We start from the raw sequence: 25,181 nt of genomic DNA, 5'->3' as shown, positions 1-25,181 counted from the left end.
ACACCAATTTCCCTGCTTTGTATCGCCAGGCAACTGTGGCGCGAGTGCCGGGAGGGAAAGGGTGGGGAAGAGCGAGCGGTCCGTGGGTCTGGCGGCTGAGATAAGGCCGGGGGAAACACAGCTTTAGTAGGCCGAGCCAGGAGCTAATGCTCCGAGACGTGCCACCCGCAGATCTGGTCAGGCAGCTAGGTGGGGCCGGGGGGGGCGGACGCGCCACGTCTCGTGACGAATCGACAGCTCTGGGCATGATTCAAAAGGCCGAGGAGCCAATAGGAACCCTGGGAAGGCTGACTAGAGGGGCGGGGCGAGGAAAGGGCGGGGTGGGGGAGGCGCGCGCCCGGGCCGCGGGACCGCGGAGCGCGAGAGCGCGAAAGCGGGCAGTGTCGCGCGCGCGGAACCGCCGCCGGGTTGCTGCTCTGCGACTCTCCCGAAGCCGTTCGTGTTCCCGCAGGATCACTGAGCAGGTGAGCTCCCGAAACCCCGCCCCGCTCCCCGCAGCGCGGTCTCCAAGGGATCTGGGGGAGGCCCGCGGGGAGGGTGCGGCGGATGGACAGGGGTCCCGGGGCGCCTGGCGTGGAGCAGCGGCTTCGCCCTCCCCTCCTCCGGGTCGGTCCGGGCGGCTGCTGGCGAGGCTTGAAGTGCGCCCGGCCCGGCCAGCTGCGGAAATGAAGCTGTGGTTTTAAATTGCCGACGTTTCCCTCCATTTTGGACGCGCCGCGTCGGGGTAAAATGATGTTGGCTGGGGAGGATGTGTGGGTGGGTGATCCACCCCGGTGCCTTTGTCCCCGCCCTGCAGCATCGGCCCTCCCAAGACTGCTCTGAGCGCTTTTTTGACAGATTAGCCGGGTGGCTTGGCGGGCCCAGCTCTTGGGTAGACAGAACAGGCGCGGCAGCCTGGCGGACGGGGAAGTGGGGTTGCCAAGTTGACTTTAATTGTCGGTGGTTGTCACTGGCCTGGAGGGTCGTGGCCGTCTCTGGCGACTTCCAAGGCTGGCTGCATGCATTGCATTCCCCCGCCCGGTGTTTCTGCGCACTCAAAAAACGGGTAGTTAGGCAGGTTTGGGTGCTCCTGCTAAAGCTCGATCCTTTTCCCCCCTTCTTTTTAATACATCTTTTTAAGGCTTAAAAAAAAATAAGCGCCTGACTGCAAAGGGCCTGGTTCCAGGCGGTTCACCAAAATAATTACGCGGTCTGATCGGGAATCAGGCTGTTGATACTCAGAATGACCCAGTAGATACATTGGACAGCGCGTGGACGATTCAAGGGTTCAACCCGGAGCAAGTGAACTTGCTTACTTGATGTGTGGAGGAGCCTGCACCCGGCCGGACCCAGCTAGACCCATGCTTCTGGTCCCAGCCCTCAGGGACCTTGCAAATAAGCACGTGCACATCTGTAAAGACACCGTAGTAACTGCCATGGAGGAAAGGATGGGTGTGTGTGCACTAATTTAGATCGAGCGCCAAGTCCAATTTAAGTTTGGTTTCTGAGAGCTGTCTAGAGAGGAGGGGAAAGGGTGAGTAGGAGGGAGTTTATTGCTCCTTCAGTTTTTTATTTTGCTTAGGTCTATAGTGGGGCCATTCTGCCTGTGCAGCCAGGAAGATGGCAGTTTCTTCTGCACCCTGCGGCAGGGGCAGGAGCTAGGCCAGGGGTTCCTGTTTGGGTTTTGCCGGGTAGGCCAGCCTTGGGTGCAGGTGTTGAAGAGGGAAGCTGTGAGACTTCATTTGCACTCCCCTTTCTTTGCCATGTTTAGACTGATTTGGGAAAGTGAAGAAAGATGACCGAAGATGTGATCAGCAGGGAATAGCACATTCTGTTGTGCTGATAAACAGTAACATATTGGAGCCGAAATGTGTAAGGATTCCAGTGCCAACTGACACTGAAGTTAGCAAGCATGTGGCTTAATAGAGAAAAGCCTGAGGGTCCCCATGTTTCCACTGCTAATGGGGGGATGAAGTCATTGTGTTCAGTAAACAGAATCTTTCTTTGCAGACATACTTGGCTAAAACCTCCCTTTTGAGGGAGGCCTATCTTTTGACTTTCTAGGCAATGGCAACCCTCTCCAGTACTGTTATCTGGAAAATCCCATGGACGGAGGAGCCTGGCAGGCTGCAGTCCATGGGGTTGCTAAGAGTCTGACACGACTGAGTGACTTCACTTTCACTTTTCACTTTCACGCATTGGAGAAGGAAATGGCAACCCACTCCAGTGTTCTGGAGAATCCCAGGGACGGGGGAGCCTGGTGGGCTGCCATCTATGGGGTCGCACAGAGTCGGACACGACTGAAGCGACTTAGCAGCAGTAGCAGCAGGAGGTGATGGTACGGTGACTGCATAAATGTCCTGGGGCTTTTCTGTCCTACCGGCCTAGTGACTCCTGCAGGGTTAGGATGTGAGGCACTGTGTGATACTCGTGCAGAGTGGAGGTGTACCATCATAATGGTGGTGGTTTCATCTTTTGGAACATTTGTGTATGAGATAGAGGTCTTCTGAGAAGAATGCCGGTTTGTCCCTTTTTTTTTTCCTTTTTCAACCACCATATGAAAGATTGCTTTTCCTAATTCTTTTTCTTTTAAGTGGAGTTTAGAGTTAAGATATCCGTGAGATATCTTAATTTGTTTAACCCCAAATATTTGATTGATAACAGAAAAACCTCTTTGGCATTGACCTATGACCAGTATTGGATAGATACTGTGTATGTGGTATCTGTGCAATAAAATTTCCGAAAGGGACAGAATCTGCTCAAGGGATTTTCGCTAGTGGTAAAGAACCTGCCTGCCAATGCAGGAGACATAAGAGACCTGGGTTTGAGCCCCGGGTCGGGAAGATCCCCTGGAGAAGGGCATGACTACCCACTCCAGTCTTTTTGCCTGGAGAATCCCATGGAGAGAGGCAGGCTATAGTCCATGGGTAGCGCAGAGTCGGACATTACTGAAGTGACTTAGCACACACAGGCAGCCCTTAATTCCTGAGGGACTGGGTTTCAAAAGTTTATAAAGAGTTATTTGAAACTTGAATGACATCTTCATGTAGAAAGATGTAATTGCCTTCTGCCAACCCTGGTCAACTGGCATCAGAGAACTAGTACTGATAACAGAGGTTTGATTTTAAGGGGTCTGAGAGGAAGGAAGGGGCAGAAGAGAAGAGAGAAGCGGGCACATTTCCTTCCTCTGAGTGTTTGGAGGCTTGGAGCCAAATGTTGAAATAGGCAAAACTTGCTGTTGTCACCTTCCTTTTTTGTGCCCCTCCTCCGGGTCCCAAGGTGTCCACCACCTTCTTTTTTTCAAGTTCCCCTCACGGGACTCAGCCAGGTGGGACTTCATCCTCAGAGCATTTGGGCTCCTTGTCCTTGCTCCCCCCGCCCCCAGCCCAAACCCCTTCATTTCCCCAGTAATGCTATCTCAGGTAGGTGTCTTGTACCTAACATGCAAATGGACTGACATGCTCTAATCACCACCTGTCTTTCTGTTTTCTTTCATCTACCCAGCCAGCTCCTATCTATCTAAACAAATGAAGCTTGTGAAGTTTGCCTCTCAGATGATTGATTAACAGGGAAGAAAAGTGATGCTTGGGAAAGACTTTTTCTCAGGAGGGGTGTGATAATGTGACTTTCTCCTTTCTTAATTCTGGAGAGTCTTCAAAAGTTCTGAGATGTTGGTATTGTTATGTAATCAGCTCTTGACAGGAGCCGAGTGAGGAATGTCTGTTTGTATGCCCAGAGGATATTTCGGGGATGAAGGTGATGCAAGGAGAGATTCTTCTGTCTTACTGCCTTCTTCAGAGGGTCTAGCTTGTTCAGTTGGTGTTGTGTAGATGTCAGGAGGAGCTGGTTTTGTCCTGTGGAAATGCGAATCTGCTGGTCCATTGAGGGAGAAGCTCTTACTACCTAAAAGCTAGAAGCACCCAGCAATCAGTCCATGTTTGAAAAAAAAGTAGCAAACAGGTCTCATGTAAGTGGCAATTCCTGCAGATTGCTTATGGCTTCTTAGGGTGGTGTTCTTATACCAGGCTTCATGGGCTGTGCTTTGGTTCACTGGAAAAGAAGGCTATGACTGGAGGTTGATGTTTGCTTGTAGGCATTTGAAAAAAAGAGCTAGGATACTGGCCTAGTTATGTGGTTGGCAGAATTACTTGGTATACATTTGAGACTTCAGCTGTAAAACTTGAAAGATTTGTGAAAACCCCAAATTTGCTCTTCATTTTCAATTTGAAGTTATTTTTCTTGCTCTTGGTAGGTTATATAATGTTAATTATATTTGATCTCCTTGCAGTCCAAGGGACTCTCAAGAATCAATTGTTCTATATTTGTCCTATTGATAGTTATTGTTGTTATCCTCTTGTGGTGCCTAATTTATAAATTAAACTTTATCATAGGTACGTATGTGTAGTATCCAAGGGACTATAGTATATCTCCCCATAGTATATATGGGGCTCTGTACTTTCTGGTTTCAGGCATCCACTGGGGATGCCTGGCGGTCTTAGAAAATATCCCTCTCGGATAAGGAGGGAACTACTGTTTATGTAGATTTATAAATCAGAAAATATGTGTACTTTGTGAGATTGTGCCTTGCTAATTAAAGAAGTGTCGTCACTGTAGGTGGGTGGTGTTTTGCATGGTGCAAATCATCTGAGCCTTTCTGTTTTGTCATATTTAATCCTCAGTAACACTGCTGTGTATAGAGTGATTTCCAGTGAAATATGGTGAGGCAGAGAGAAGAACCTCTGTGTCCTGACTCTGCCACTTCACGTTGTGTCTTTCTGTGCCTTGGACAAAACAGTTAACATATTTAAGCTTCAACTGTAAAACAGGAATTGTACACTCTTTCCTCCAGAGGCTTAGCCCGAAAGTCTTGACCAGTTAAACATTTTGGAAAGTTATATTTTAGTGTTTAATGAGAAAAGACAAATGTGTATATGCTCAGACTCTTATTTTTTTTTTTTTAAACTATTCAGACAGATTTTTGAAAATGCCAAGTAGGAAATTTGCCGATGGTGAGGTGGTAAGAGGTCGATGGCCTGGGAGTTCGCTTTATTATGAAGTAGAAATTCTGAGCCATGACAGCAACTCCCAGCTTTACAACGTGAAATACAAAGATGGAACTGAACTTGAATTGAAAGAGAGTGATATCAAGGTAAGCGCTCCTTGGTTTATAGACCATGTTTATAATAATTGGGAAATCCTGGTAGGTGTGGTTTTTAAGCTTAGAGCAGTGAGGTCTGGCTCTCACACTCCTGCTTTGGGTCATATCCTAATTTTGGCTCTGGAAGTGTATGAATGAGGCACAGTGCTGTGTTCCTCAGAAGCTCCCAGTCTGCTGAAGTCAGACACTTAGATCACACTCTCTCTGGTTTAATGCACTCTGCCATTCTGTGACAGCTTGTCATGGGTGGTACTGGAGCATAACAAGAATAGGGAAGGGCTTGGGGTTTTGGGGCAGGCTTTCAGAGCTGAGTGCTGAAGATAGATCGAGAAACTCAGGTGATGGGGCCAGGGGCTTCCACAGTGGGTTGTGTGCCAAAGGCTTGGGTGGGGGTGGACACAGACAACCAGTGCTGAAAGGGTGTGGTGGACAAGGGCCAGAGGAGGGTTAAGAAGGAACCAGAACCGGAGGGGTTTGGGCTTCATCCTAAACACTGAGATTTAATCAGGAGAGTGACATTCATTAGATTTGAGCCCAGGGCTTCTCAACTTATCTGGAGGACCTGAGCTTGAAAATATCTGATCCATGGTATATAAGTACTTATTAATATATCATAATTACTAGGCAATTGAAAAAAAAAAGTACAAAATAAAAGTCCTGACTTTTAATTCTCAGATTCAATAGACATAAATTGACTTGGCCAAAATGCTATAAAAATTTCTACTCATTTCTTCTCAATTTCATTCCTTGTCTCAGATCAGTAACCCATCTCGAGCCCACAGCCTATGGACCACAGTTCAAGTGCTGTAGACCAGGGGTCTGTGACAGTTTTGAGTAAAACGACAGGTTGCAGATGTCTGAGGCACTGTGGGATGTATAGTTCATGCAGCGTGAGAGGAGGTCTGGGCATGGCAGTGTCTCAATGAGATTTTATTCACAGACATTGAACTTTGAATTTCAGATAATCATGTGCCACCAAGTTTCATTCTTCTTTTGAGTTTATTTGCAGTCATTTAAGAACTGTAAAGCCATTCTTAGCTCTGGGACCACACAAAGTGGGTGGGAAGGATTTGGACTGGGGGGTAGTTTGCCTTCCTTGAGGCCTAGATCCCTGGAAACATTTGGAGTAGGTTAGGGCAGGGTAAAATATTACTAAGTAACCCAGTCTTGGACTTTTTAAAAAAATCTGACTGTTTTATTTGGAGTGAAACGGTGGGACTGATTTTCTTGTTATTTTTTGTGTGCTCTTTACTTTTGTCCCATCATCTGTCTTTTTTTCTTTAAAGATTTTCTTTTCTTTTTTTTGATGTGGACCATTTTTAAAAGTCTTTATTGAATTTGTTAACATATTGCTTCTGTTTATGTTATGGTTTTTTGGCCGCAAGTCATGTGGGATCTTAATTCCCCGACCAGGGATCGAGACCTCCTGAATCAGGAGGGGCGAAGTCTGAACCACTGGACTGCCAGGGAAGTTCCCATCTCAGTCTGAGTCAATGTTATTGTATCTCTTGTATATGTTATTGGGACAATATATAGCTACTTGATTTAGAATAGGCATTTCCTGGCAGTACCATCAAAGGAGAGTTAGGAGTGGAAAGGGTGCCTTGGCCTCAGGAGAGACGGGCCATTGCCGCAGTTGTCACTGGCCTCATTGGATGGATGCTCTGCTCCCATGAGCTCCTGAAGTGACTTTAGAAGCACTGATGCCAATCACCGCCATTGCTCCCTTCTTGCAGCGTGGGTCTGCATGTGTTTTGACTTAAACGCTGAAGCTCTGCCTTCTCCTCCCTCTCTAGCCTTTAACCTCCTTCAGGCAAAGGAAAAGTGGCTCGACTTCTAGTTCTCCCTCCAGACGCCGGGGGAGCCGCTCGAGGTCTCGCTCCCGGTCCCCTGGCCGGCTCCCAAAAGGTTCCCGCCGATCCGCCTCAGCATCGTACCAGGCTGACCTGAAGGAAGCAAGGAAGGAAGCCAGGAAAGACATGTTGGAAGTTAAACTGACTCCGCTGGTGCTGGTGCGTGTATTTGGGAGCCCTCCAGTCTCAGATAGCGTTTAGTCTGCCCAGATCACGTCTCCCCCTTTATGTGTCCGCATGTGATCTGCAGTTAATAATATTAAAATGTCAGGGAAACATCAAATCTAAGGTGGTGAGTTGGAAAGGTTACGTTAGAAAATGAATGTTTGGAAGAATAGAAGGTATAATGCTTTTAAGTGCCGTGAAAAAGAATGTTTTTAAGTTTCGAGTGTTACTTAATATTGTGGTTTTAAAAGAAAAAAAGCAGTGTTTAAATTTTAAATAGATGCAAATTATAGATTGAACTAAGTTTTTATCGTAAATAAAAGTTCATGTAGAAAATAATGAGACAAAGAAATTTAAAAAATTAAAAGAAAAGAATGAGATGAGACATAATATATGGTATAAAAACATTCTTGCTTAGTATCACTGTACTTAATTACCTTCTGTACTCAAAGATGACACTTTTAATTGAATTACTTTCACAGTTCAAGGTTGGAAATATTAGGGTATGCAGAGCCTGTAGGACCTTGCACAATGAATAATTTGGATCATAGACCAAATCAAAATTATAAATAAACAGAATTGAATAAATGTCATTGTTTACTCTCTTCACTTAATGTTACCTCTTTCCTGGATAAAATGCACACAGATTTTTAATAACCTTAAAAAACTGGATTATTACATAGTGTTTTGTAGTCAGATTTAAAAATTTTGAGATATTTGGAATAACCGTCTATTATATTTTCCTACCTCACTTTTGTTGTTGTATAGTATTGTTTGGATTTACTACAAATTGTATGGAGGTAACGTAATTGTTAGCACCCTTGTTGATAGGCATTTAGCTTTTTTCTTTCTAAATTTTAATTATTATAAACAAATATTCTTACACATCTGATATATCCTTAGGATAAAATCTTATAAGTGGAACTGCTCTGTCAGATGGATAGAGTAGATTTGAGGCTTTTACTGCATATTGCCAAATTGTTTCAAGAAGGTTTATACCAGTTCAGGTAGGGTATGAATGACTATTTTCTCATTCTGAGTATAATAGTTATTAGTTGTTTTTTTTTTTTTCACCAATATGATCATCAGAGATTTTCAACTCACTGTTTTAAATTGCATTTTGATGATTATTAGTGAGTTTGAACCTTGTCAGTGGCTCTCTTTACTAGTCAGATGACTCGGGGTAAGGAACAAATGTTGTATGCTTTCTGTCACATGTCATTTTTAGCTTTTAATGACCACTATATTTTTTACAGTGTAACTTCCTTACAGTCCTGGTGACCCAAGAGCTACAGACTAGCTTTGCTCTTCACCAGTTGAGCCCTGGGCTCACCACGGACTCATTGCTGAGTTGAGGATGGTGTGATGTGCATGAAAGACCGTACTTAGACTGCACGTAGCTTTGACATCATGTCATCCTCGTTCTTTTGGACTCCTGATTGCACTATTTGCATTACTTTGCTTCAGCGTGGATACCCTATCAATTTGCCGTCATTATAGTTTAGGGTCAGTTGACTGGCTAAGTTACGGGATTACACTTGTGGTTGCTGTGGGTCACATGCTGGACATTTGCAAAACCACTGCTAAGTGGCTCGTTGGCACTTTGATAAACTTAAGTATATGTTGAATGCTGTCACTGCTCAGTTAGACCTTGATTTGAGCTAGAACTTGGTCCTCTATTAATGTTGTCTTCTGATAGCTAGCCCCTCAAAAGATATATTTATCTTTTTAATTTGTTTTCCTCCTATTGCTTTATTAGCAGTATAATCTGTCTGTGACTTTAAAGAAGCAAAGTTACAGATTTCAGCCACACATTGCCTGAAAAATGTTTTGTAAATTTAAGTCCTTCCTTTTGTACCATCAATAAGAAATTCCCTCCACTGCTTAAAGAGAATGGCATTCAAGGAAAGAGACTGAGTTGAGAAAAGAGAATTAGGGAGAGAAAGTGAAGTGAAAGTGAAGTCGTTCAGTCTTGTCTGACTCTTTGCAACCCGTGGGCTGTAGCCCACCAAGCTCCTCCGTCCATGGGATTCTCCAGGCAAGAATACTGGAGTGGGTTGGGAGAGAAAATGTAAGGTTAAATAAAAATGAGGTAGATGAAATTGAGAAAATAGGCAGTTCACAGATTACTAGTAGTACTCTGAAAGTACCCACTATTTCTTCATTTCCTATTATTTAGAGCATCTTTTATTGAATAGTGAAATTACAAGATTTAGTCTAATTTTGTTTAAAAGACGAAACATGTTATGAAAAACGTTATATTACAGAAAAATCCAAATGAACTCTTTGGCCAATGCAATAGAAACCTCTGAGAGCCAATCTTTTGAAGATTGGGAAATTCTAGTCAGTTCTATTCCATCTCATTTTTAGCAAAAATAGGCTGAAATAGGCTGAGTTCAGACTGTGAAAATCTTTGGTTTTATTGCTGGGTTTCACAACACTGAATTTTTGCCATCATGTTCCCTTTTACTAAATTGCCATTCTTATGGTTAAAATGTTTTAATTTCTTCAACTTAGAAGCCATTTGGAAACAGCATCAACAGATACAATGGGGAGCCCGAGCTCATCGAGAGGAATGACATGCCTCACAAACACACACAGGTATGACGTGGCTCATCCCTCCTCTTGGGCCATCTTTTTCTTAAAGTGACTTTCTCTAAAGAAGCACATTGAAAACCATCATTTTCCTTAGAATCTTTTCTAAAATTCTGTCCTTGAATTAAGACTGAACATAGAGGATGTCATACTGAGTGAAGTCAGAGAAGGAGAAGTATCGTATGACATCCCTTATGTGTGGGATCTAAAAAGAAATGACACAACTGAGCTGAATTACAAAACAGAAAGGGACTCGCAGACTTAGAGAATGAACTTGTGGTTGTTGGGGGGACAGGATAGTTGTGAAGTTTGGGGTGGTCAGGTATACCCTATATTTAAAATGGTCAACAAACAAGGACCTGCCATATAGCACATGGATCTCTGCTCAGGGTTATGTGGCAGCCTGGATGGGAGGGGAGTTTGGGGGAGAATGGATATGTGTATATGATGCATGGCTGAGTCCCTTCACTGTTCACCTGAAACGATCACAGCATTGTTAATTGTCTGTGCCCCAACACAAAATAAAAAGTTAAAAAAAAAAAAGTGTAATTTAACAAATTTATTAGTTTATATGGCTATATTAAGATACTGAATTAGTTAATGTGGTAGCATTCATGATACTTATTGACTTTAGATACTTAATACTTTTTATTTTTTAAATAGGAAAAATTCCACTTGTCACAAGAGAGTAGTTATATACCTACACAGTATAGCCTTCGTGCGAGAAGAGAAGAGATCAAATTAAAAGAAGTAGAGTCGAAGGAAGAAATAGTTGTCACAAAAAGACCTGCATTGTTGAGAACCTCTGAAGTGACAGCCACACAGTCAAAGGACTTGGAGTTCGGAGGAGTGCCTGGTAGGCATCAGAATCAGCCTGGGGAGGGCAGGAAGGGTGGGCGAGTGGTCATTGCTGTAAAGTGAGCAGAAAAGGCCTTTCTCTGATGAAATCTGCGGGCAGCCAGGGAGTGAGCCTGGCAGGAGCCTGGAAAGAATTTTCAGTGAGGAGGAACAACAGGTACGAAGGCCTGAGTGGGAGTATTTGGGAGGGTTATCATAGAGGAGAAAGGGTGCCCTTGTGGCTGTATGTAAAACTCTTAGCGATCTTTTCATAGGTTTTTGAGCAAAGAAGTGTAAAGTGACGAAGGGAAGGTTGGTATGATAGTTGTATGTAGGAAGGACAGTGAACGATTGGTGATTGGGAAATCTGCTAATAATCAGACCATGGTGCCAGGGCCTTGCTTGGCAGTAACACTGGGAATAAGCTGCATGCTTCCAGTGGGGTCATGGTGTCTACCTTACCTGCTAGACGGGTTGCCTTTGAGGGTCAAAGATCTGAAGCATTCAGAGACGGAGTTATTAAGTGGGTGGAGTTGGTGAGGTTTTATGAGATTATACCAAGAAAGGACTTCTTGGTGTCAAGTGGTTCAAAATTCTGCATGGCTTAACTGCTTTGTATTTTATAAGTTGTAACTCTAGGTGGTGTCCAACATTGCTTAACAGTCTGTGCACATGCTACATAAATGTGATACTGTTTTTTTTAAATAATTTTACTTATTTATTTTTGGCCCACTGGTCTTCATCACCGTGCGGACTTTTCTCTGGTTGTGGTGGGCAGGGGCAGCTCTTGGTTGCCGTGCTTGGGTTTCTCACTGCGGTGGCTTCTCTTGCTGCGGAGCACGGGCTCGAGGGGCATGGACTTCGGTAGTTGCAGCTCCAGGGCTTTAGGGCACAGGCTCTAGTCCTGCGGCATGTGGGCTCTTCCCAGATCAGGGACTGAACCCACGTCCCCTGCACTGACAGGCGGATTCTTTGCCGCTGAGCCATGAAGGAAGCCCTGAATGTGATACTGTTTTAATTATTAGAAACTTAGGGATATAAAGTTTTCTGTTTTTTAAAGAGTAGACCAATAGATAGTTTTTAGATGTTCAGTCTTCACATTGCTGGAATCTCAACATATCTACTCCCATTGTGGTTGAATTTTGAATGTTTTAGAGGTTGGTTTCTGAGGTGGAATCTAGCTCTTCAGTTCTGGATGTGTGCTGTTTTTTTACTACTTTTATGCCTGTGGTTGCTTTCCCAGAAGATGTAACAGGTGGACATGCGGACTATCTCATGGAGCATTAGACGTTGGTTTCAAACAGCTAGCCAGACTTGAGTTCTGACCTTCACTAGAAACTCAAGTGATTCTTGAAAAAGAATAAACTAGCCTGGATTGAAATAAGAGCCTTGAATGCTCACTGATTATTTACAGGTGTTTTTCTCATCATGCTTGGCCTGCCGGCCTTCCTCTTCCTGTTGCTGTTGATGTGTAAGCAGAAAGAGCCCAGTCTTCTGAATTTCCCGCCTCCTCTGCCAGCTTTGGGTGACTTATGGGAAACCAGAGTCTTTGGGGCCTACCTGCTCTGGTTTCTCCTTCAGGCTCTGTTCCACTTACTGCCGATTGGAAAGGTAAGGTTGTGTTGGTGGGGCGCAGTGCAGTGAGGTGGTCTTCCTTCCATTCCCATGTTTATGTGAAGATATTGATAGTAGTTTTAAGGTTAAAAGCTGTCCATGGTCACAACCACCCAAGCTTAGAAATTTTCGTTTGTTAAACCTTTACTCTTTGTGTTCTGTAACACTTGCTTATCAAGTAGAACTTTAAGAATCTGATTAAGGGTTCTTGTGTAACTTTCCAAACCAAATAGAAAAGAATAAGCTGTTTTGCAAAATAGCCCGAATAATAGCAGAGGTTTCTGGGGAAGAAAAAAGTTTCCTCATATGTCATTTCAGGTGCAGAATTTTAAATTATCAGCTGATAGGGTACTGAGCTCAATGGACTTTAGTCCGCTTCTTTTACTTTTTAAAATATGATAAGTTTTTAAATTTTCATCTCAGAAATTTGTTGTTTGGACCGTTGATCTCATGCAGTGTCTTTAAAACTTGTCCTCATTGCTGAGTATAGTCTTTTTTTTTTTTTTTTTCAGTAGAATCCTCTACTTGGATATATTTAAAGGAACATGAGATTCCTTAATGAATAAATAATTCATTTAAAGATCTTATTCTTAGGGCTTTGCAGGTTTGCCAACTGTCTGTAGATGAAAGGATCAGTTTTATTGGGAATGGAGAATGCCAGTGATAGGAGGCTAGAGCTGCAAACTTTAAATACTTTGGGACCTCACCATGACAGTGGCCTTAGAGAGGATTCTTGTGATGTGAATTTTCAGGTATTCTTGTGATGTGAATTTTCAGGTATTTTTGTAATAAGACTCTACAGTAAAAACCACAAGTTCAGATAAACTTAAGTAAAGTTAGGTCAACTAGATAATATTTATTGAGAAAAGCAGTTTTGATGGGGTTTATATATATTTACTTATATATATATGTATTTCACAGACTAAAACCAAACACAGGAGTTGTTAGATACCTTTAATAGATAAGAATCATTTGAAATTAGCCTGTGGTTTTGCTAATCCTGTGATCTCAAACAGACATTACATTTCTACTGGGTTCCCTTTCACAGATAATGAAAGAGTATAGTAGTTTGGCCGAAGACAGATGATACCATATTAGTATAATTTATAATGAATTTCGCTGTTTCTGAATATTGGGGAGTAAAATTTAGTTGCCATTGGGCATGTGAACTTTTTAACTCATCCCATTCACATGTGTTTCTTGAGTACCTTTTAATGGGGATGCCGTGGGTGATCCACATGAAGAGATACAATGGTCCAGTGAACATACTCACTGTCTCTTATTGGAGATAAAAGAATCACATGAAATGATTGAATAACTGGGTGAGCATATATTTATAAATAGCAGAGCAAGAAAGTATATGAGTTCCTGCCATCAACTGTATGGGCCATAGTGAACTGGGTGAGTGGGGTTGAACCTGATTGAAAGGACTGCACAAGTGTGAGGTGCTGGAGTTGTTCTCCACTTTGTAAGCAGTGGGGAGTCATTGAAGGATTTTGAGGTAGAGATCAACTAGATGTACAGGTTTTTGAAAACACATCTAGTCTTGTGGTGGGACATGGGATGGTTGGGGGAGGGTGGCTGTTGCAATAGTCTGAGTACACAGAGAAGTCACTACTCGATTTGTATTTGAGATAAACTGAAGGTGGAATTACTTCACCAAAGGGCATGCTGCAAAGATTTTTGAAACTTGTTACTAAACTTTCCTACCAAAGACAATCCTCCTTGTTGGGCGTATTGAAATTTAGGTGATTTTACAAGACACACACACACACACACACACACACACACACACGGTAAAGTGATGTGCTTTATAAATTTTTTAATTAAAAAAACTTTTCTTTTAAGGTTGTAGAAGGAACACCTCTTACTGATGGAAGAAGACTCAAGTACAGATTAAATGGTAATTTTTTTTTTTTAAGACTCAAATTGATGACTTGATAGCACAGACTTTTGGGTGTTGTACTCTTAAACTATCAAAGCTGATTGCACCAGAGCAGTAAAAAGTTAATTATTTCTTAGTAGTCTAAAGGGCATGCAAATAAACTGCTCACACCTGCAGCCAATATGTAAAAATTATGCTGTTTAGAGTAACAAGCCCCTCAGTCACTCTTTTCCTCTCTCCAGTTTTATTCTCTTTTTATTTACTTATTAATTTATTTTTGGCTATGGTGGGTCTTTGTTACTGCCCGCAGGCTTTCTCTAGTCGCAGTGAGCAGGGGCTACTCTGTTTGCGGTGCACAGGCTTCTCACTGCAGTGGCTTCTCTTGTTTGGAGCACAGGCTCTAGGTGCGTGGACTTCAATAGTTGTTGTAATGAGTGAACTCAGTAGTTGCGGATCCCAGGCTCTAGGCATGCAGGCTCAGAAGTCATGGTGTGTGGGCTTAGTTGTACTGTGGCACGTGGGGTCTTCCTGGACCAGGAATCAAACTGGTGGTGTCCCTTGCATTACAGGTTGGATTCTTAACCCCTGGACCACCAGGGAAGCCCCAGTTTTATTTTCTTAATAGCATTTATCATTCACTGAAGCAGTTTTGCATAAACATTTTATCATCCTGAGTCATCTCCAGGAAGTGAAGTCCTACACTGATGTGGGCTTCCTGGCCACTCCTGCTCTTGGGAGTTCTTGCCCATTTGTTCCGGCCACTGGCCTGTGGGCCATCTCTAGGCTATATTCTCAGTGCTTTTGCCTGGAAAACTTTCCCCCAGTGTCAGCTGCCTCATCTCTGATGTCTCTCTGCTCAGAGAAGCCCTCAGGTCCCTTTCTTTCCTTTACCCTGCCTTATTTTCCTCTATGATAGGCCTTCCAGACATCAGTGTGCTTGTCTGTTCACGGGGGTCTCCCCATGAGAAGGCGGCCTGTGGGCTGGGATTTGGCTGTGTCTTTGTGGTATCCTCCTCATCAGCAGAGTGACTAGCCTGTAGAAGGCGCTCATTAGGGGGAGCTCTGAGTGGATGGAGTGGAAGTCTCACTGAACGTCTCAACAAGAGGGCCCTGTCCCTCTTGATCCAGCCCCTCCTGTGGTAGGAGTGTGTGCTGAGGAAGAGGATCAGCCCACCTTTGCCATGTAAAGACTGATGAAGTTTCATTAACTTAAGAAATAAATGTATATATAGTGTGCTGCACTGTGCTTAGTCACCCATTGGGTCTGACTCTTTGCAATCCCATGGACTGTAGCCCACCAGGCTCCTCTGTCCTTGGGGATTCTTCAGGCAAGAATACTGGAGTGGGTTGCCGTGCCCTCCTCCAGGCATATATATATAGTGTAGTTATCCTTAAATGATTTTCCATTGTAACTAGACTGAGTAGACTGTTTTCCTTCCCTTGGGAATTATTATCATTTTTAATTCTTGGACGGTTTTAATCCTGTCGCTTCTCACCTGTCTGACTGCGGATGCTTTTTTCAGTGGTTCGCCTAGCATCCACTGTATCTGAAATCCCTCTGCTGGGCTTCAGAGGGGAAGCCAGAGATACTCAAGATGCCTCTTGTGCCAGGTGTGTAAAGCATTGAGCCTAGCTCAGCACCTGACCCATGGTGGTTGCGTAACACTTGTCTGCTGCTACTGTCAGATATTTTGTTTACTTTGACTGGATTCCTTGCTTCTGGAACCAGCTTTAGAATCTGTCCTATGCCTTGTTTCCCCAGTGAGGCTGAATCTGGGGAGGGATGGGGTGGTGTTCACTTCTTGCCATCAGGTCTGTCACTATCTGTGTTTTGTGGGCTTCTCTCTAGGTGCCCATTTACTTCTGAGTGCTCTTCTTTTCTGTTTTTGCTTCCCTTTGAAGGCGCAGCTCCTCCCAGGCTGAGCACAGTAACCTTGGGCTTGGAGCTGGCAGTGGCTGGACCAGTTTTGCTTGATCCTTCTTTTTAAAATTACCTCATCTGATTACTCTCACGCTAGCATTATAAGATTTTACCATTATAAACTAAGGAGAGTCCTAAGATGTTTTGAATAATTTAATCCACATAGGCGACAGAGCAAGAGCAAGAAACTGCTTCATCTACCATTCTTTTTCTTTAATATTCATAAATTTTATGAGCATTAAATGAGTGTTTTACAAAGTTACTCTTTAGAGTAAATATGATATGTGGAAAACATGGATTTAAATAGTTAATTAGAGATGACAGTTTTACTTTACAAAAACTTTGGTTTCAGAATTCTTTTTTTTTTTAATTAAAAAAAATGTGTTTTAATTGGAGGATAATTGCTTTCCAGTATCGTGATGGTTTTTGCCGTACATCAACATGAATTGGCCATAGGCACCCATGTGTCCCCTTCCTCCTAAACTCTCCTCCCACCCCCCTTTCAGAATTCTTATAATATCTACCTCTTTTCTGTGTTAGACTGTTTTTATCCAAATGTGATTTGATGACTTAGAGGACAGTTTTTGCAGACACTCGACTCCTGAAAGGAAAACTATTCCTTGGGTCAGAAGAAAAAGCAGACACTCAGCCTCTCTCTGTTAAGCTGTACCAGGGCTAGCTTGGAACAGGGGTTCCTCTCATGGGGCCTCATGGTCTCTTTTACTTTGGAATGGACATTGTCTCTGGGCCCCAGCAGTCCCTCCCTGGTGTCTCTAGCCCGCTGGTCCCCTCAGTCTCCTGCCCGGCCCTGGAGGGGGCATTCGTGTTGGGGCATTCTCTGAGGGCAGGGTCTTGAGGTCTGTGTTTGGGAGATAGAGTACGATTCAGGGTCCTTTGAGACCATTATTGATAAATTATTTCAGATAAAAATATTCATAATTTATAACCAAGATTACCCTAGGGTTTTAAAATGTGTCCACCAGGACTTCCCTGGTGGCTCTGATGGTAAAGCGTCTACCTACAATGCGGGAGACCCAGGTTCAATCCCTGGGTTGGGAAGATCCTCTGGAGAAGGCAATGGCAACCCACTCCAGTACTCTTGCCTGGAAAATCCCATAGACAGAGGAGCGTGGTAGGCTACAGTCCATGGAGTCGCAAAGAGTTGGACACGACTGAGTGTCTTCACTCACTCACTTTAAAATGTGTGTTTGGCCCAGCTCTGTCAGTAATTAGCCATTTGACTTTGGGCCTGAGCGTTTGGACCATATGAATTTTGAGGTTCTTTTATGGTAAATTTTGGTGCACCTCTTTTCAGCTCTCTCTTAATTAAAAGCAGATGACTGTTCACAATGAAAAATAAGTATGTCATTATTAAGTCCTATTAATAATTATGTTATTAATTAACATACTGTTATTGATTAAGTCTGTATGGGAGATGTAGCATCTGTATTGAAGACTGCTAACCTCAGGGGCACTGCTTGTTCATGCACTTGTGTGTATTTATCCTGGGTAATGAAACTAAGACTTAAACAAATAATGTTGCATTATTTTACAATGGTATAAATCTCTTGTGAACCCTGGGTTAACATTAATTTTTTGACCCCCCCGCTTTTTTCTTTAAAGGATTCTATGCTTTTATCCTGACATCTGCACTCGTCGGAGCGTGTTTCTTCTGGAATGTCGAGCTTTACTATGTGTACCGTCACTTCCTGCAGTTTGCGCTTGCAGCCATTCTTTTTGCCACGGGCTTGAGTGTTTACCTCTATGCCAGGGCTTTGAAAGCGCCCCAGGATGAACTGTCGCCGGCCAGCTCTGGTGAGCAGTGTTAGACTGCGTGGGTCCCATGAACGCCTCCCACGAACGTACCCTCCCACCCCCACTGGCCCCTCAGCATCCAATTCTAGGCTTTCATAGAATTCTCTTCTTTCTTCAGTTTATGAGAGATGAGAAATAGGAAAAAAAAGATGAAAAATAATTTTAAGAAAAATAAAAGGAAGAAAATGTGATTCTCCCCTCATGCTTTCCTGTTTGTTTCTTCTTCCTTTTTTAGTCACTTGATGACAGTAAGACATTTTAAAAAGTTACAGCATTTCAGTAACATTAGTGTTATAACCATTTATGGCTTATGTTATATTTTGTTTGAAACAGTACATATCCTTTTTAAAAAAATCAAATAATAGAGATTATAAATTGGTCAATTCTAAAGTATTTAAAAACATTAAAAAAAATTAAATGACTTATTTTAAAAATTGTGAGTCTACATTAAAAAAAAAACTCCAGTTCCCTCAAAATCCAGGAATCTGGGCCCCATAGGTCCCATGCCTATAGCAGCATGGATATTTCCAGATGGGGCCGGCGTCCCCTGCGTGTCCTCCCCGACTATCTGCCAGGCTGTTGGAGATGACTGAATTGTGACCCTGGGTAGTAGACAGCAGTGCGGTTTTAAAGTCTCATAGTTGGGTTTGGAATCCCGTTTGGATAAAAACTTTTCCCTTCTTAGGAAATGCCATCTATGATTTCTTCATTGGCCGGGAGTTAAACCCTCGGATTGGTACTTTTGATCTCAAGTACTTTTGTGAATTGCGTCCCGGATTGATTGGATGGGTATGTCTTTTTTTTTTTTTTTAATTTCAGTTCAGTAGTACAAATTAGTCTTGCATTTAGAAAGAAATGTAGACAGTTTTGAAGTGAGCTTATAGGTGGTATGTTTTTAGGAATAATTATAAATTTCCATAAATTTGTCTACTTCAAATATTTTCTTACTTTAAATATAGTCCAAGGGTTAAGATGTTGTGTTATAGGTTATAGGTTATAAGTTATAGGTTATAGGTTAAAAGAGTTTGTATTATTTTGACTATATCAGTTTGTGTTTATGTAAGAAAATAATAGTGTAGATGAATTTATGAAGAAAAAATATATTTTCTTCCTTTTAAAAAAATGTACTTTTACCTTATTTTAGACTTGTATGAAAGTTGCAAAAGTAAGAGTTCCTTCACATCACTTTCCCCAATGTTGGTGTCTGACAGAGCCATAATATAGTTATCAAGAATAGCAGTTAAAAAAGAGAGAGAAAAAAAAAAGAATGACAGATTCACCTTTTATAGTAGTTTTAATTAAACCCATAGACCTTATTCAGGTTTTCACTGTTTTTCCACTGTTGGCCTTTTCCTGTTGCAGGACTCTCTTCAGGGCCTGACTGTGCACTTGTTTGTTATTTGGTGTCCTCTAGTCTGCAGCGGTTGCTTAGTCGTTCTTTGTCTCTCATGACTTTGACACTTCTGAAGAATACTCGGTTATTTTGTACAAGGGCCCCTAGATGTGGGTTAGTCCAGCATTTTCTCATGATTGGACTAGGTTGTGTGTCTTTGGCAAGACTCCCACAGAATAAGTGTCCACCTCAGTACATCTTATCAAGGGATTGATGTGTCTCATCACTGATGATGGCTTCTCAGTGAGGTGTGTCTGCAGCTTTCTTGGCTGGGAAATTACCACCTTTCTCTCTGGAAACTGTACCTGCCCCTTTTGTTTTAGGTGGTCATTAACCTTGTGATGCTTTTGGCTGAGATGAAGGAACAGAATCGCGCTGTTCCATCATTAGCAATGATTTTGGTCAACAGTTTCCAGCTCCTGTACGTGGTAGATGCTCTCTGGAATGAGGTAAGTAATTTTTAAGAGCCTTGGAGTCAGATGGCATTGGGTGTGGGTGAGTGACTTTTCTCCTCCAAGCCTCAGATTCTTACACACAAGGTGAGGAGAACCTAACCTGCCTCCACGGCTTATGAAGATTAAATGAAACGTGGGTCCACGTGACACAGTGAGCTGACACACAGAGAGCGCTAACAGGTGGTAGGTGTCCGTGCGTGTCAGCTGCTCTGTCAGCCGCTAGATATTTAAGATCTGTGAATCTTGAATTAGTGGGTGTGACCGATTCATATAAATAAAACTTCTTTTCTTAGTGATTCTAATGGATGAAAATGGATGGATCAAATACTATCATTGAATTCACTTCAGTTCAGTCGCTCAGTCGTGTCTGACTCTTCACGACCCCATGAACCACAGCACACCAGGCCTCCCTGTCCATCACCAACTCCTGGAGTTCACCCAAACTCATGTCCATTGAGTCGGTGATGCCATCCAGCCATCTCATCCTCTGTCATCCCCTTCTCCTGCCCCCAATCCCTCCCAGCATCAGAGTCTTTTCCAATGAGTCAACTCTTCGCATGAGGTGGCCAAAGTACTGGAGTTTCAGCTTTAGCATCATTCCTTCTAAAGAACACCCAGGACTGATCTCCTTTAGGATGGACTGGTTGGATCTCTTTGCAGTCCAAGGGACTCTCAAGAGTCTTCTCCAACACCACAGTTCAAAAGCATCAATTCTTCGGCACTCAGTTTTCTTCACAGTCCAACTCTCATGTCCATACATGACCACAGGAAAAATCATAGCCTTGACTAAACAGACCTTTGTTGACAAAGTAATGTCTCTGCTTTTTAATATGCTGTCTAGGTTGGTCATAACTTTCCTTCCAAGGAGTAAGCGTCATTGAATTAGGATAGTATTTTTTGGATTATCAAGGAGCAGCTAGTTCTTAAATACTGGGGGAGTTGTTTTATTGTTGGTGTTTCAGAATACAAAGAATAACTTTAATCAGATGGATATAAAATCAGAAATCATGATACACCGAGGAAACCAGTTTAAATGACACTGATCTCTTAATGTGGCTTTTCTCATACATTGATGCAGGATCAATTCTTTCTGCTACTTGAAGACTGGCAATGTTTGCTAGTCTCTGTCTCATCTAAATATATTACTCTTGAAAACATATTACTCTTGAAAACAGTATCTTCTTTGGGTCTGTTCTACAACTGTTTTATCATTTACTATTATCTTTGTAATCATTTCCTCCAAATTCTAAATTAAGTTTTCTTTCAATTTTAAAAACAAAATTGATGGTCCTACATCATGATATTCCAAAGCAAGTGTTCATGGCACCTTGTTGACATTTTGAGAGAAAGTCCTTCTTTAAGATGTTTTTGAAAAATTGTATTATTTGGTTATACTCAGTCAAGGCGACTTTGAGAACTTGATATTGATATGTTGATAATCTTCCTTTTCTTTGGGAGGAGATTAGGACCTCTTGGAGGTAAGCAGATCTTGAGTACAGGTAGCCACATTTGGACTCTTACTGAGCTCCTACCACTAAATGCGGACCTGGGCTCAGCCTGGGAAACTGCAAAGATATTGGGAGCATCTGATACAGAGTCCTCTGAAAATTCCAAAATTCTCAGCCATGTTTAATACTCAAAATTAAACATGTTTCTGAAGTTAAAAAAAACACCAGCTCTTATAAATGCACTTCATCTTGCCAGTTGGAGGTCTTTCTTTGATTATGTAATAAATAGATGCTCAGAAGATGGTAGGATATGTTTTACAAGCCAGATGATATTTCCTCTGTTGTTTTATCCCCTCAGAGATTATTTTTTTAAATTCCTATCTGATGATGAGTAATTCTTCCTTCGAGTTTTCTGTCTTGTCATGGAAATCACTTTTTAAGTGACTTAGAAATTCATATTTTCTAGAGATTGAAACAAACATTGACTTCTGTTAATTAACAAAAAATGATTGTGTCTTAAGGCAAAAACTCTTGCGGCAGTTTTTTACCCAGGGTAGATTAAAGTTGGGAAGTTATTTTTTAAATAAGTCATCACTGTCTCAGCCAGATTATAGTTAGCCTCTTGAAGAAGAAACTTGATTTTGTGGTTTTCTTTAGTATCTGGCACGCTGCTGTTTAGTTAGCGGATGCTTAATAATTTTCTTATTTGATTGAGTGATAGAAATTCCTCTGCGTGTTAATGTGGCACACTTTGAGAAATGGAGACTATGAACTTAAATGTGAATGACCCTTCCTCTGAGCCTCTGCTTCTGTCCTGCAGCCCTCTGAATCCCTGGGAACTGGGTGGGGTTGGGGGTCCTCCCCGCCCCTCCTGGCACCAGGTGTTGGTATCTTGTCACTTCCTCTGCCCACTCCCGTGTGCCCCTGTCGTCATCCCTTGTGTGCTATCTTGGCTGCTCCCCAGTGCAAAAGAATAGGCGTGTTGACTAGAGGGTGACCCAAAAGGCCCAGAAATTGTAACATCCATTTTTCTGTTCTGTGGTCTTTTTGTTTGCTTTCTGGGGAGGGGGGAATACATTTTGGAGATCTCACTCTTTTTCTTTAACCTAAAACATTGATTCTTTAATAGAGATTATACTCGCTAATTTTTCTGGTCAGTGTTGAGTACTAGAGTCTGAGGCAGGTTAGGGATGCCCTGAGACAGGGCCATCTCCACTTCCAGGGCCTGCAGGTTTCTGGCTCGTGCCAGCCAGATCCACAAGAGAGTGCATTCAGGCCCTGGTTTACCCTGAGCAGTGAAGCAGGCAGTTTCCCATGATGCCGAGTAGTGTGGACAAGCTACCTGAAAAGCTAGATTATGCTCAGAAGTTAGGTTCGGAAGCCTGGAGTGCTGCAGTCTATGGAGTCACAAAGAGTTGGACACAGCTTAGTGACTGAACAACATTAGCTAGGTCAGTGCACCTGTACTCGGTGCTGGGGTGGAAACCGGTGCTCCCTGCATCTTCCAGTCGAGTTGAGAGGGCCGCTGAGTTACAGGACAGTCAGTTGGCTTCAGCGAGTGGTGGGTTGAGGAAGGCAGTACAGGCCAGGCTTCAGCTGCAGTTGGGGGAGGGTGTTCCAGGCAGAGGCAGGGAGGCAGAAGAGGCATTGGGAGCTCTGTGGTTCAGGATCGTGGAGGGAGTGGCTAGAGTGACAGAGGATGAAGCAGAATGACTCAGTGTGATACCTGTGCCAAGGGAGATAGATCCCCACTCCTGCCTTTAAAGATTTTAGGTTGCTGTACCGTCTCATCTTAGAGGATGAGATGGCTGGACGGCATCACTGATGCAATGAATATGAACTTGGGCAAACTCCGGGAGATGGTGAAGAAGCCTGGTGTGCTGTAGTCCATGGGGTCACAAAGAGTGGGACACGACTGGGTGACTGAACAACAACCACCTTCCTTTAGCTTTTTGTAAATTTGACTGTAAATTAGTACTTTATTTGAATACTTTAAACATAGAAGCTTTTCTCCCTAAACTTTAAAACATTTTTTTCCCTTCTCTGTACCCATTTAGGAAGCATTATTGACAACCATGGACATTATCCATGATGGATTTGGATTCATGCTGGCTTTTGGAGATTTGGTGTGGGTTCCATTTATCTACAGCTTTCAGGCCTTTTATTTAGTCAGTCATCCAAATGAACTGTCATGGCCAATGGCTTCTCTAATCATTGCTCTGAAACGTGAGTATTAATTTCAGTCTCTGTGTATTAAATACTGTGTACTGAGTCTGTTGTACTGTGGTATCACATGTTTACAGCGTGCCCTTTTAAATGGCCATGATTAGCTCAAGTATGAAATAATCTGTGATGGATGAGTTAAGTCATAAAAGATTCTTGCATCTTGCAAAGAGAATGGATGCTTCTTCCTTGGGTTCTTCAGTAGTTATTTAAACATCATTTTGAACAAAACACCTGTTTAAAAATTTATTCAGTTCAGTTCAGTCGCTCAGTCGTGTCCGACTTTTTGCGACCCCGTGGACTGCAGCACGCCAGGCCTCCCTGTCCATCACCAACTCCCGGAGTTTACTCAAACTCATGTCCATTGAGTCGGTGATGCCATCAAACCATCTCATCCTCTGTCGTCCCCTTCTCCTCCTGCCCTCAATCTTTCCCAGCATCCGGGTCTTTTCCAATGAGTCAGCTCTTTGCATCAGGTGGCCAAAGTATTGGAGTTTCAGCTTCAACATCAGTCCTTCCAGTGAACACCCAGGACTGATCTCCTTTAGGATGGACTGGTTGGATCTCCTTGCAGTCCAAGGGACTCTCAAGAGTCTTCTCCAACACCACAGTTCAAAAGCATCAATTTTTCGGCGCTCAGCTTCCTTTACAGTCCAATTCTCACATCCATACATGACCACTGGATAAACCATAGCTTTGACTAGATGGACCTTTGTTGGCAAAGTAACATCTCTGCTTTTTAATATGCTGTCTAGGTTGGTCATAATTTTTCTTCCAAGGAGTAAGTGTCTTTTAATTTCATGGCTACAGTCACCATCTGCAGTGATTTTGGAGCCTCCCAAAAATAAAGTCAGCCACTGTTTCTACTGTTTCCCCATCTATTTGCCATGAAATGATAGAACTGGATGGCATGATCTTAGTTTTCTGAATGTTGAGCTTTAAGCCAACTTTTTCACTCTCCTCTTTCACTTTCATCAAGAGGCTGTTTATTTAAAAATAATACAATTATTGTTAAAAACAATACAATTTTATTGTTTTAGTAATGGTTCACTTTTTTTTGTTGAGAGCCCTCTTTTTCTGGTAGTAACTTGAAAAATAGGAAGATGGTCTTGCCTTCCTAGAGCTTATGCTCTTACAGAAGAAATAACACTCTCAGACACTGGATTGAGGCACAGGAAGAGTCTAGAGGAGGGACTGTTAGAGCAAATATGACGGGAGTTTAAGGTAGAGAGCACGTCTCTCTGGGGAATATCACTGTAAACTTACTGGAGAATGTGGTTTTTGATCTGTTGGGTGAGTGAAAGTGGCATGGGGAGACAGACACATTGGACAGAGGGAACAGCTTGACCAGGGTGGTGGGGAAGAGTGAGGAGTACAGCTTGGCTGATGGTAGCAGGTTGGATTCAGGATGGGCTTTTTCTTTTACACTGGTCGTTAAACACATCCACCAGAGGGAGGGCAGGGAAAGTGAGCACTGAACTTCAAATGTTGCTAGTTTCATTACACTAATATCTATGGTAGAAGAAAAATTCAAGTCTCTGGTTGAAATTAAGATTTAATTTCACTATTGGTTTGGTTAACACATCCCTGTGTGTTATTCAAGACAGGCTATGTCTATTTTACAGTGAAGCTAAAAATGGGGAGTAGAGTTATTTTTTACTACTTTATTGAGGACTGATGATACATAGTCATATGTCAGGGCCTCTTAGTTTTGACGTTTTGAAATTTGAAATAAAGCTACCAGCTTAAGAGGCTTGCAGTGGGATTTGGCATATGTTAATATTTATGTGCATATTGTTCTGGTACAGATTCTGAGCTATAGTTTTATTAATGAAGCATT

The 25,181-nt window shown here is 42.6% G+C and overlaps 1 protein-coding gene across 2 annotated transcripts in view; it reads left to right on the top strand.

Annotated features, from left to right (window-relative positions):
• The first annotated feature begins 326 nt into the window (after positions 1–326).
• Positions 327–25,181, top strand: part of LBR (lamin B receptor) — a 28,317-nt gene continuing 3,462 nt past the window's right edge. The window contains exons 1-11 of one of the 2 annotated variants that reach the window (XM_019976633.2): positions 327–464; positions 4,950–5,128; positions 6,934–7,149; positions 9,673–9,756; positions 10,414–10,606; positions 12,002–12,198; positions 14,050–14,104; positions 17,631–17,822; positions 18,508–18,611; positions 19,539–19,664; positions 23,176–23,344. In XM_019976633.2, coding sequence (XP_019832192.1) covers positions 4,964–5,128; positions 6,934–7,149; positions 9,673–9,756; positions 10,414–10,606; positions 12,002–12,198; positions 14,050–14,104; positions 17,631–17,822; positions 18,508–18,611; positions 19,539–19,664; positions 23,176–23,344 — 1,501 coding nt within the window. In that variant the 5' untranslated portion in view covers positions 327–464; positions 4,950–4,963. Of the gene's footprint in view, positions 465–578; positions 725–4,949; positions 5,129–6,933; positions 7,150–9,672; positions 9,757–10,413; positions 10,607–12,001; positions 12,199–14,049; positions 14,105–17,630; positions 17,823–18,507; positions 18,612–19,538; positions 19,665–23,175; positions 23,345–25,181 lie in introns of those variants that run through there. The other variant, XM_019976634.2, reaches the window with a different exon arrangement.

The sequence above is a fragment of the Bos indicus genome, chromosome 16 (genome assembly GCF_029378745.1).
Source record: "Bos indicus isolate NIAB-ARS_2022 breed Sahiwal x Tharparkar chromosome 16, NIAB-ARS_B.indTharparkar_mat_pri_1.0, whole genome shotgun sequence".
In the NCBI taxonomy this organism is placed as follows: domain Eukaryota; kingdom Metazoa; phylum Chordata; class Mammalia; order Artiodactyla; family Bovidae; genus Bos; species Bos indicus.
The sequence above is the reverse complement of the archived record's forward strand: the minus strand, read 5'-3'. Positions and strand labels throughout refer to the sequence as shown.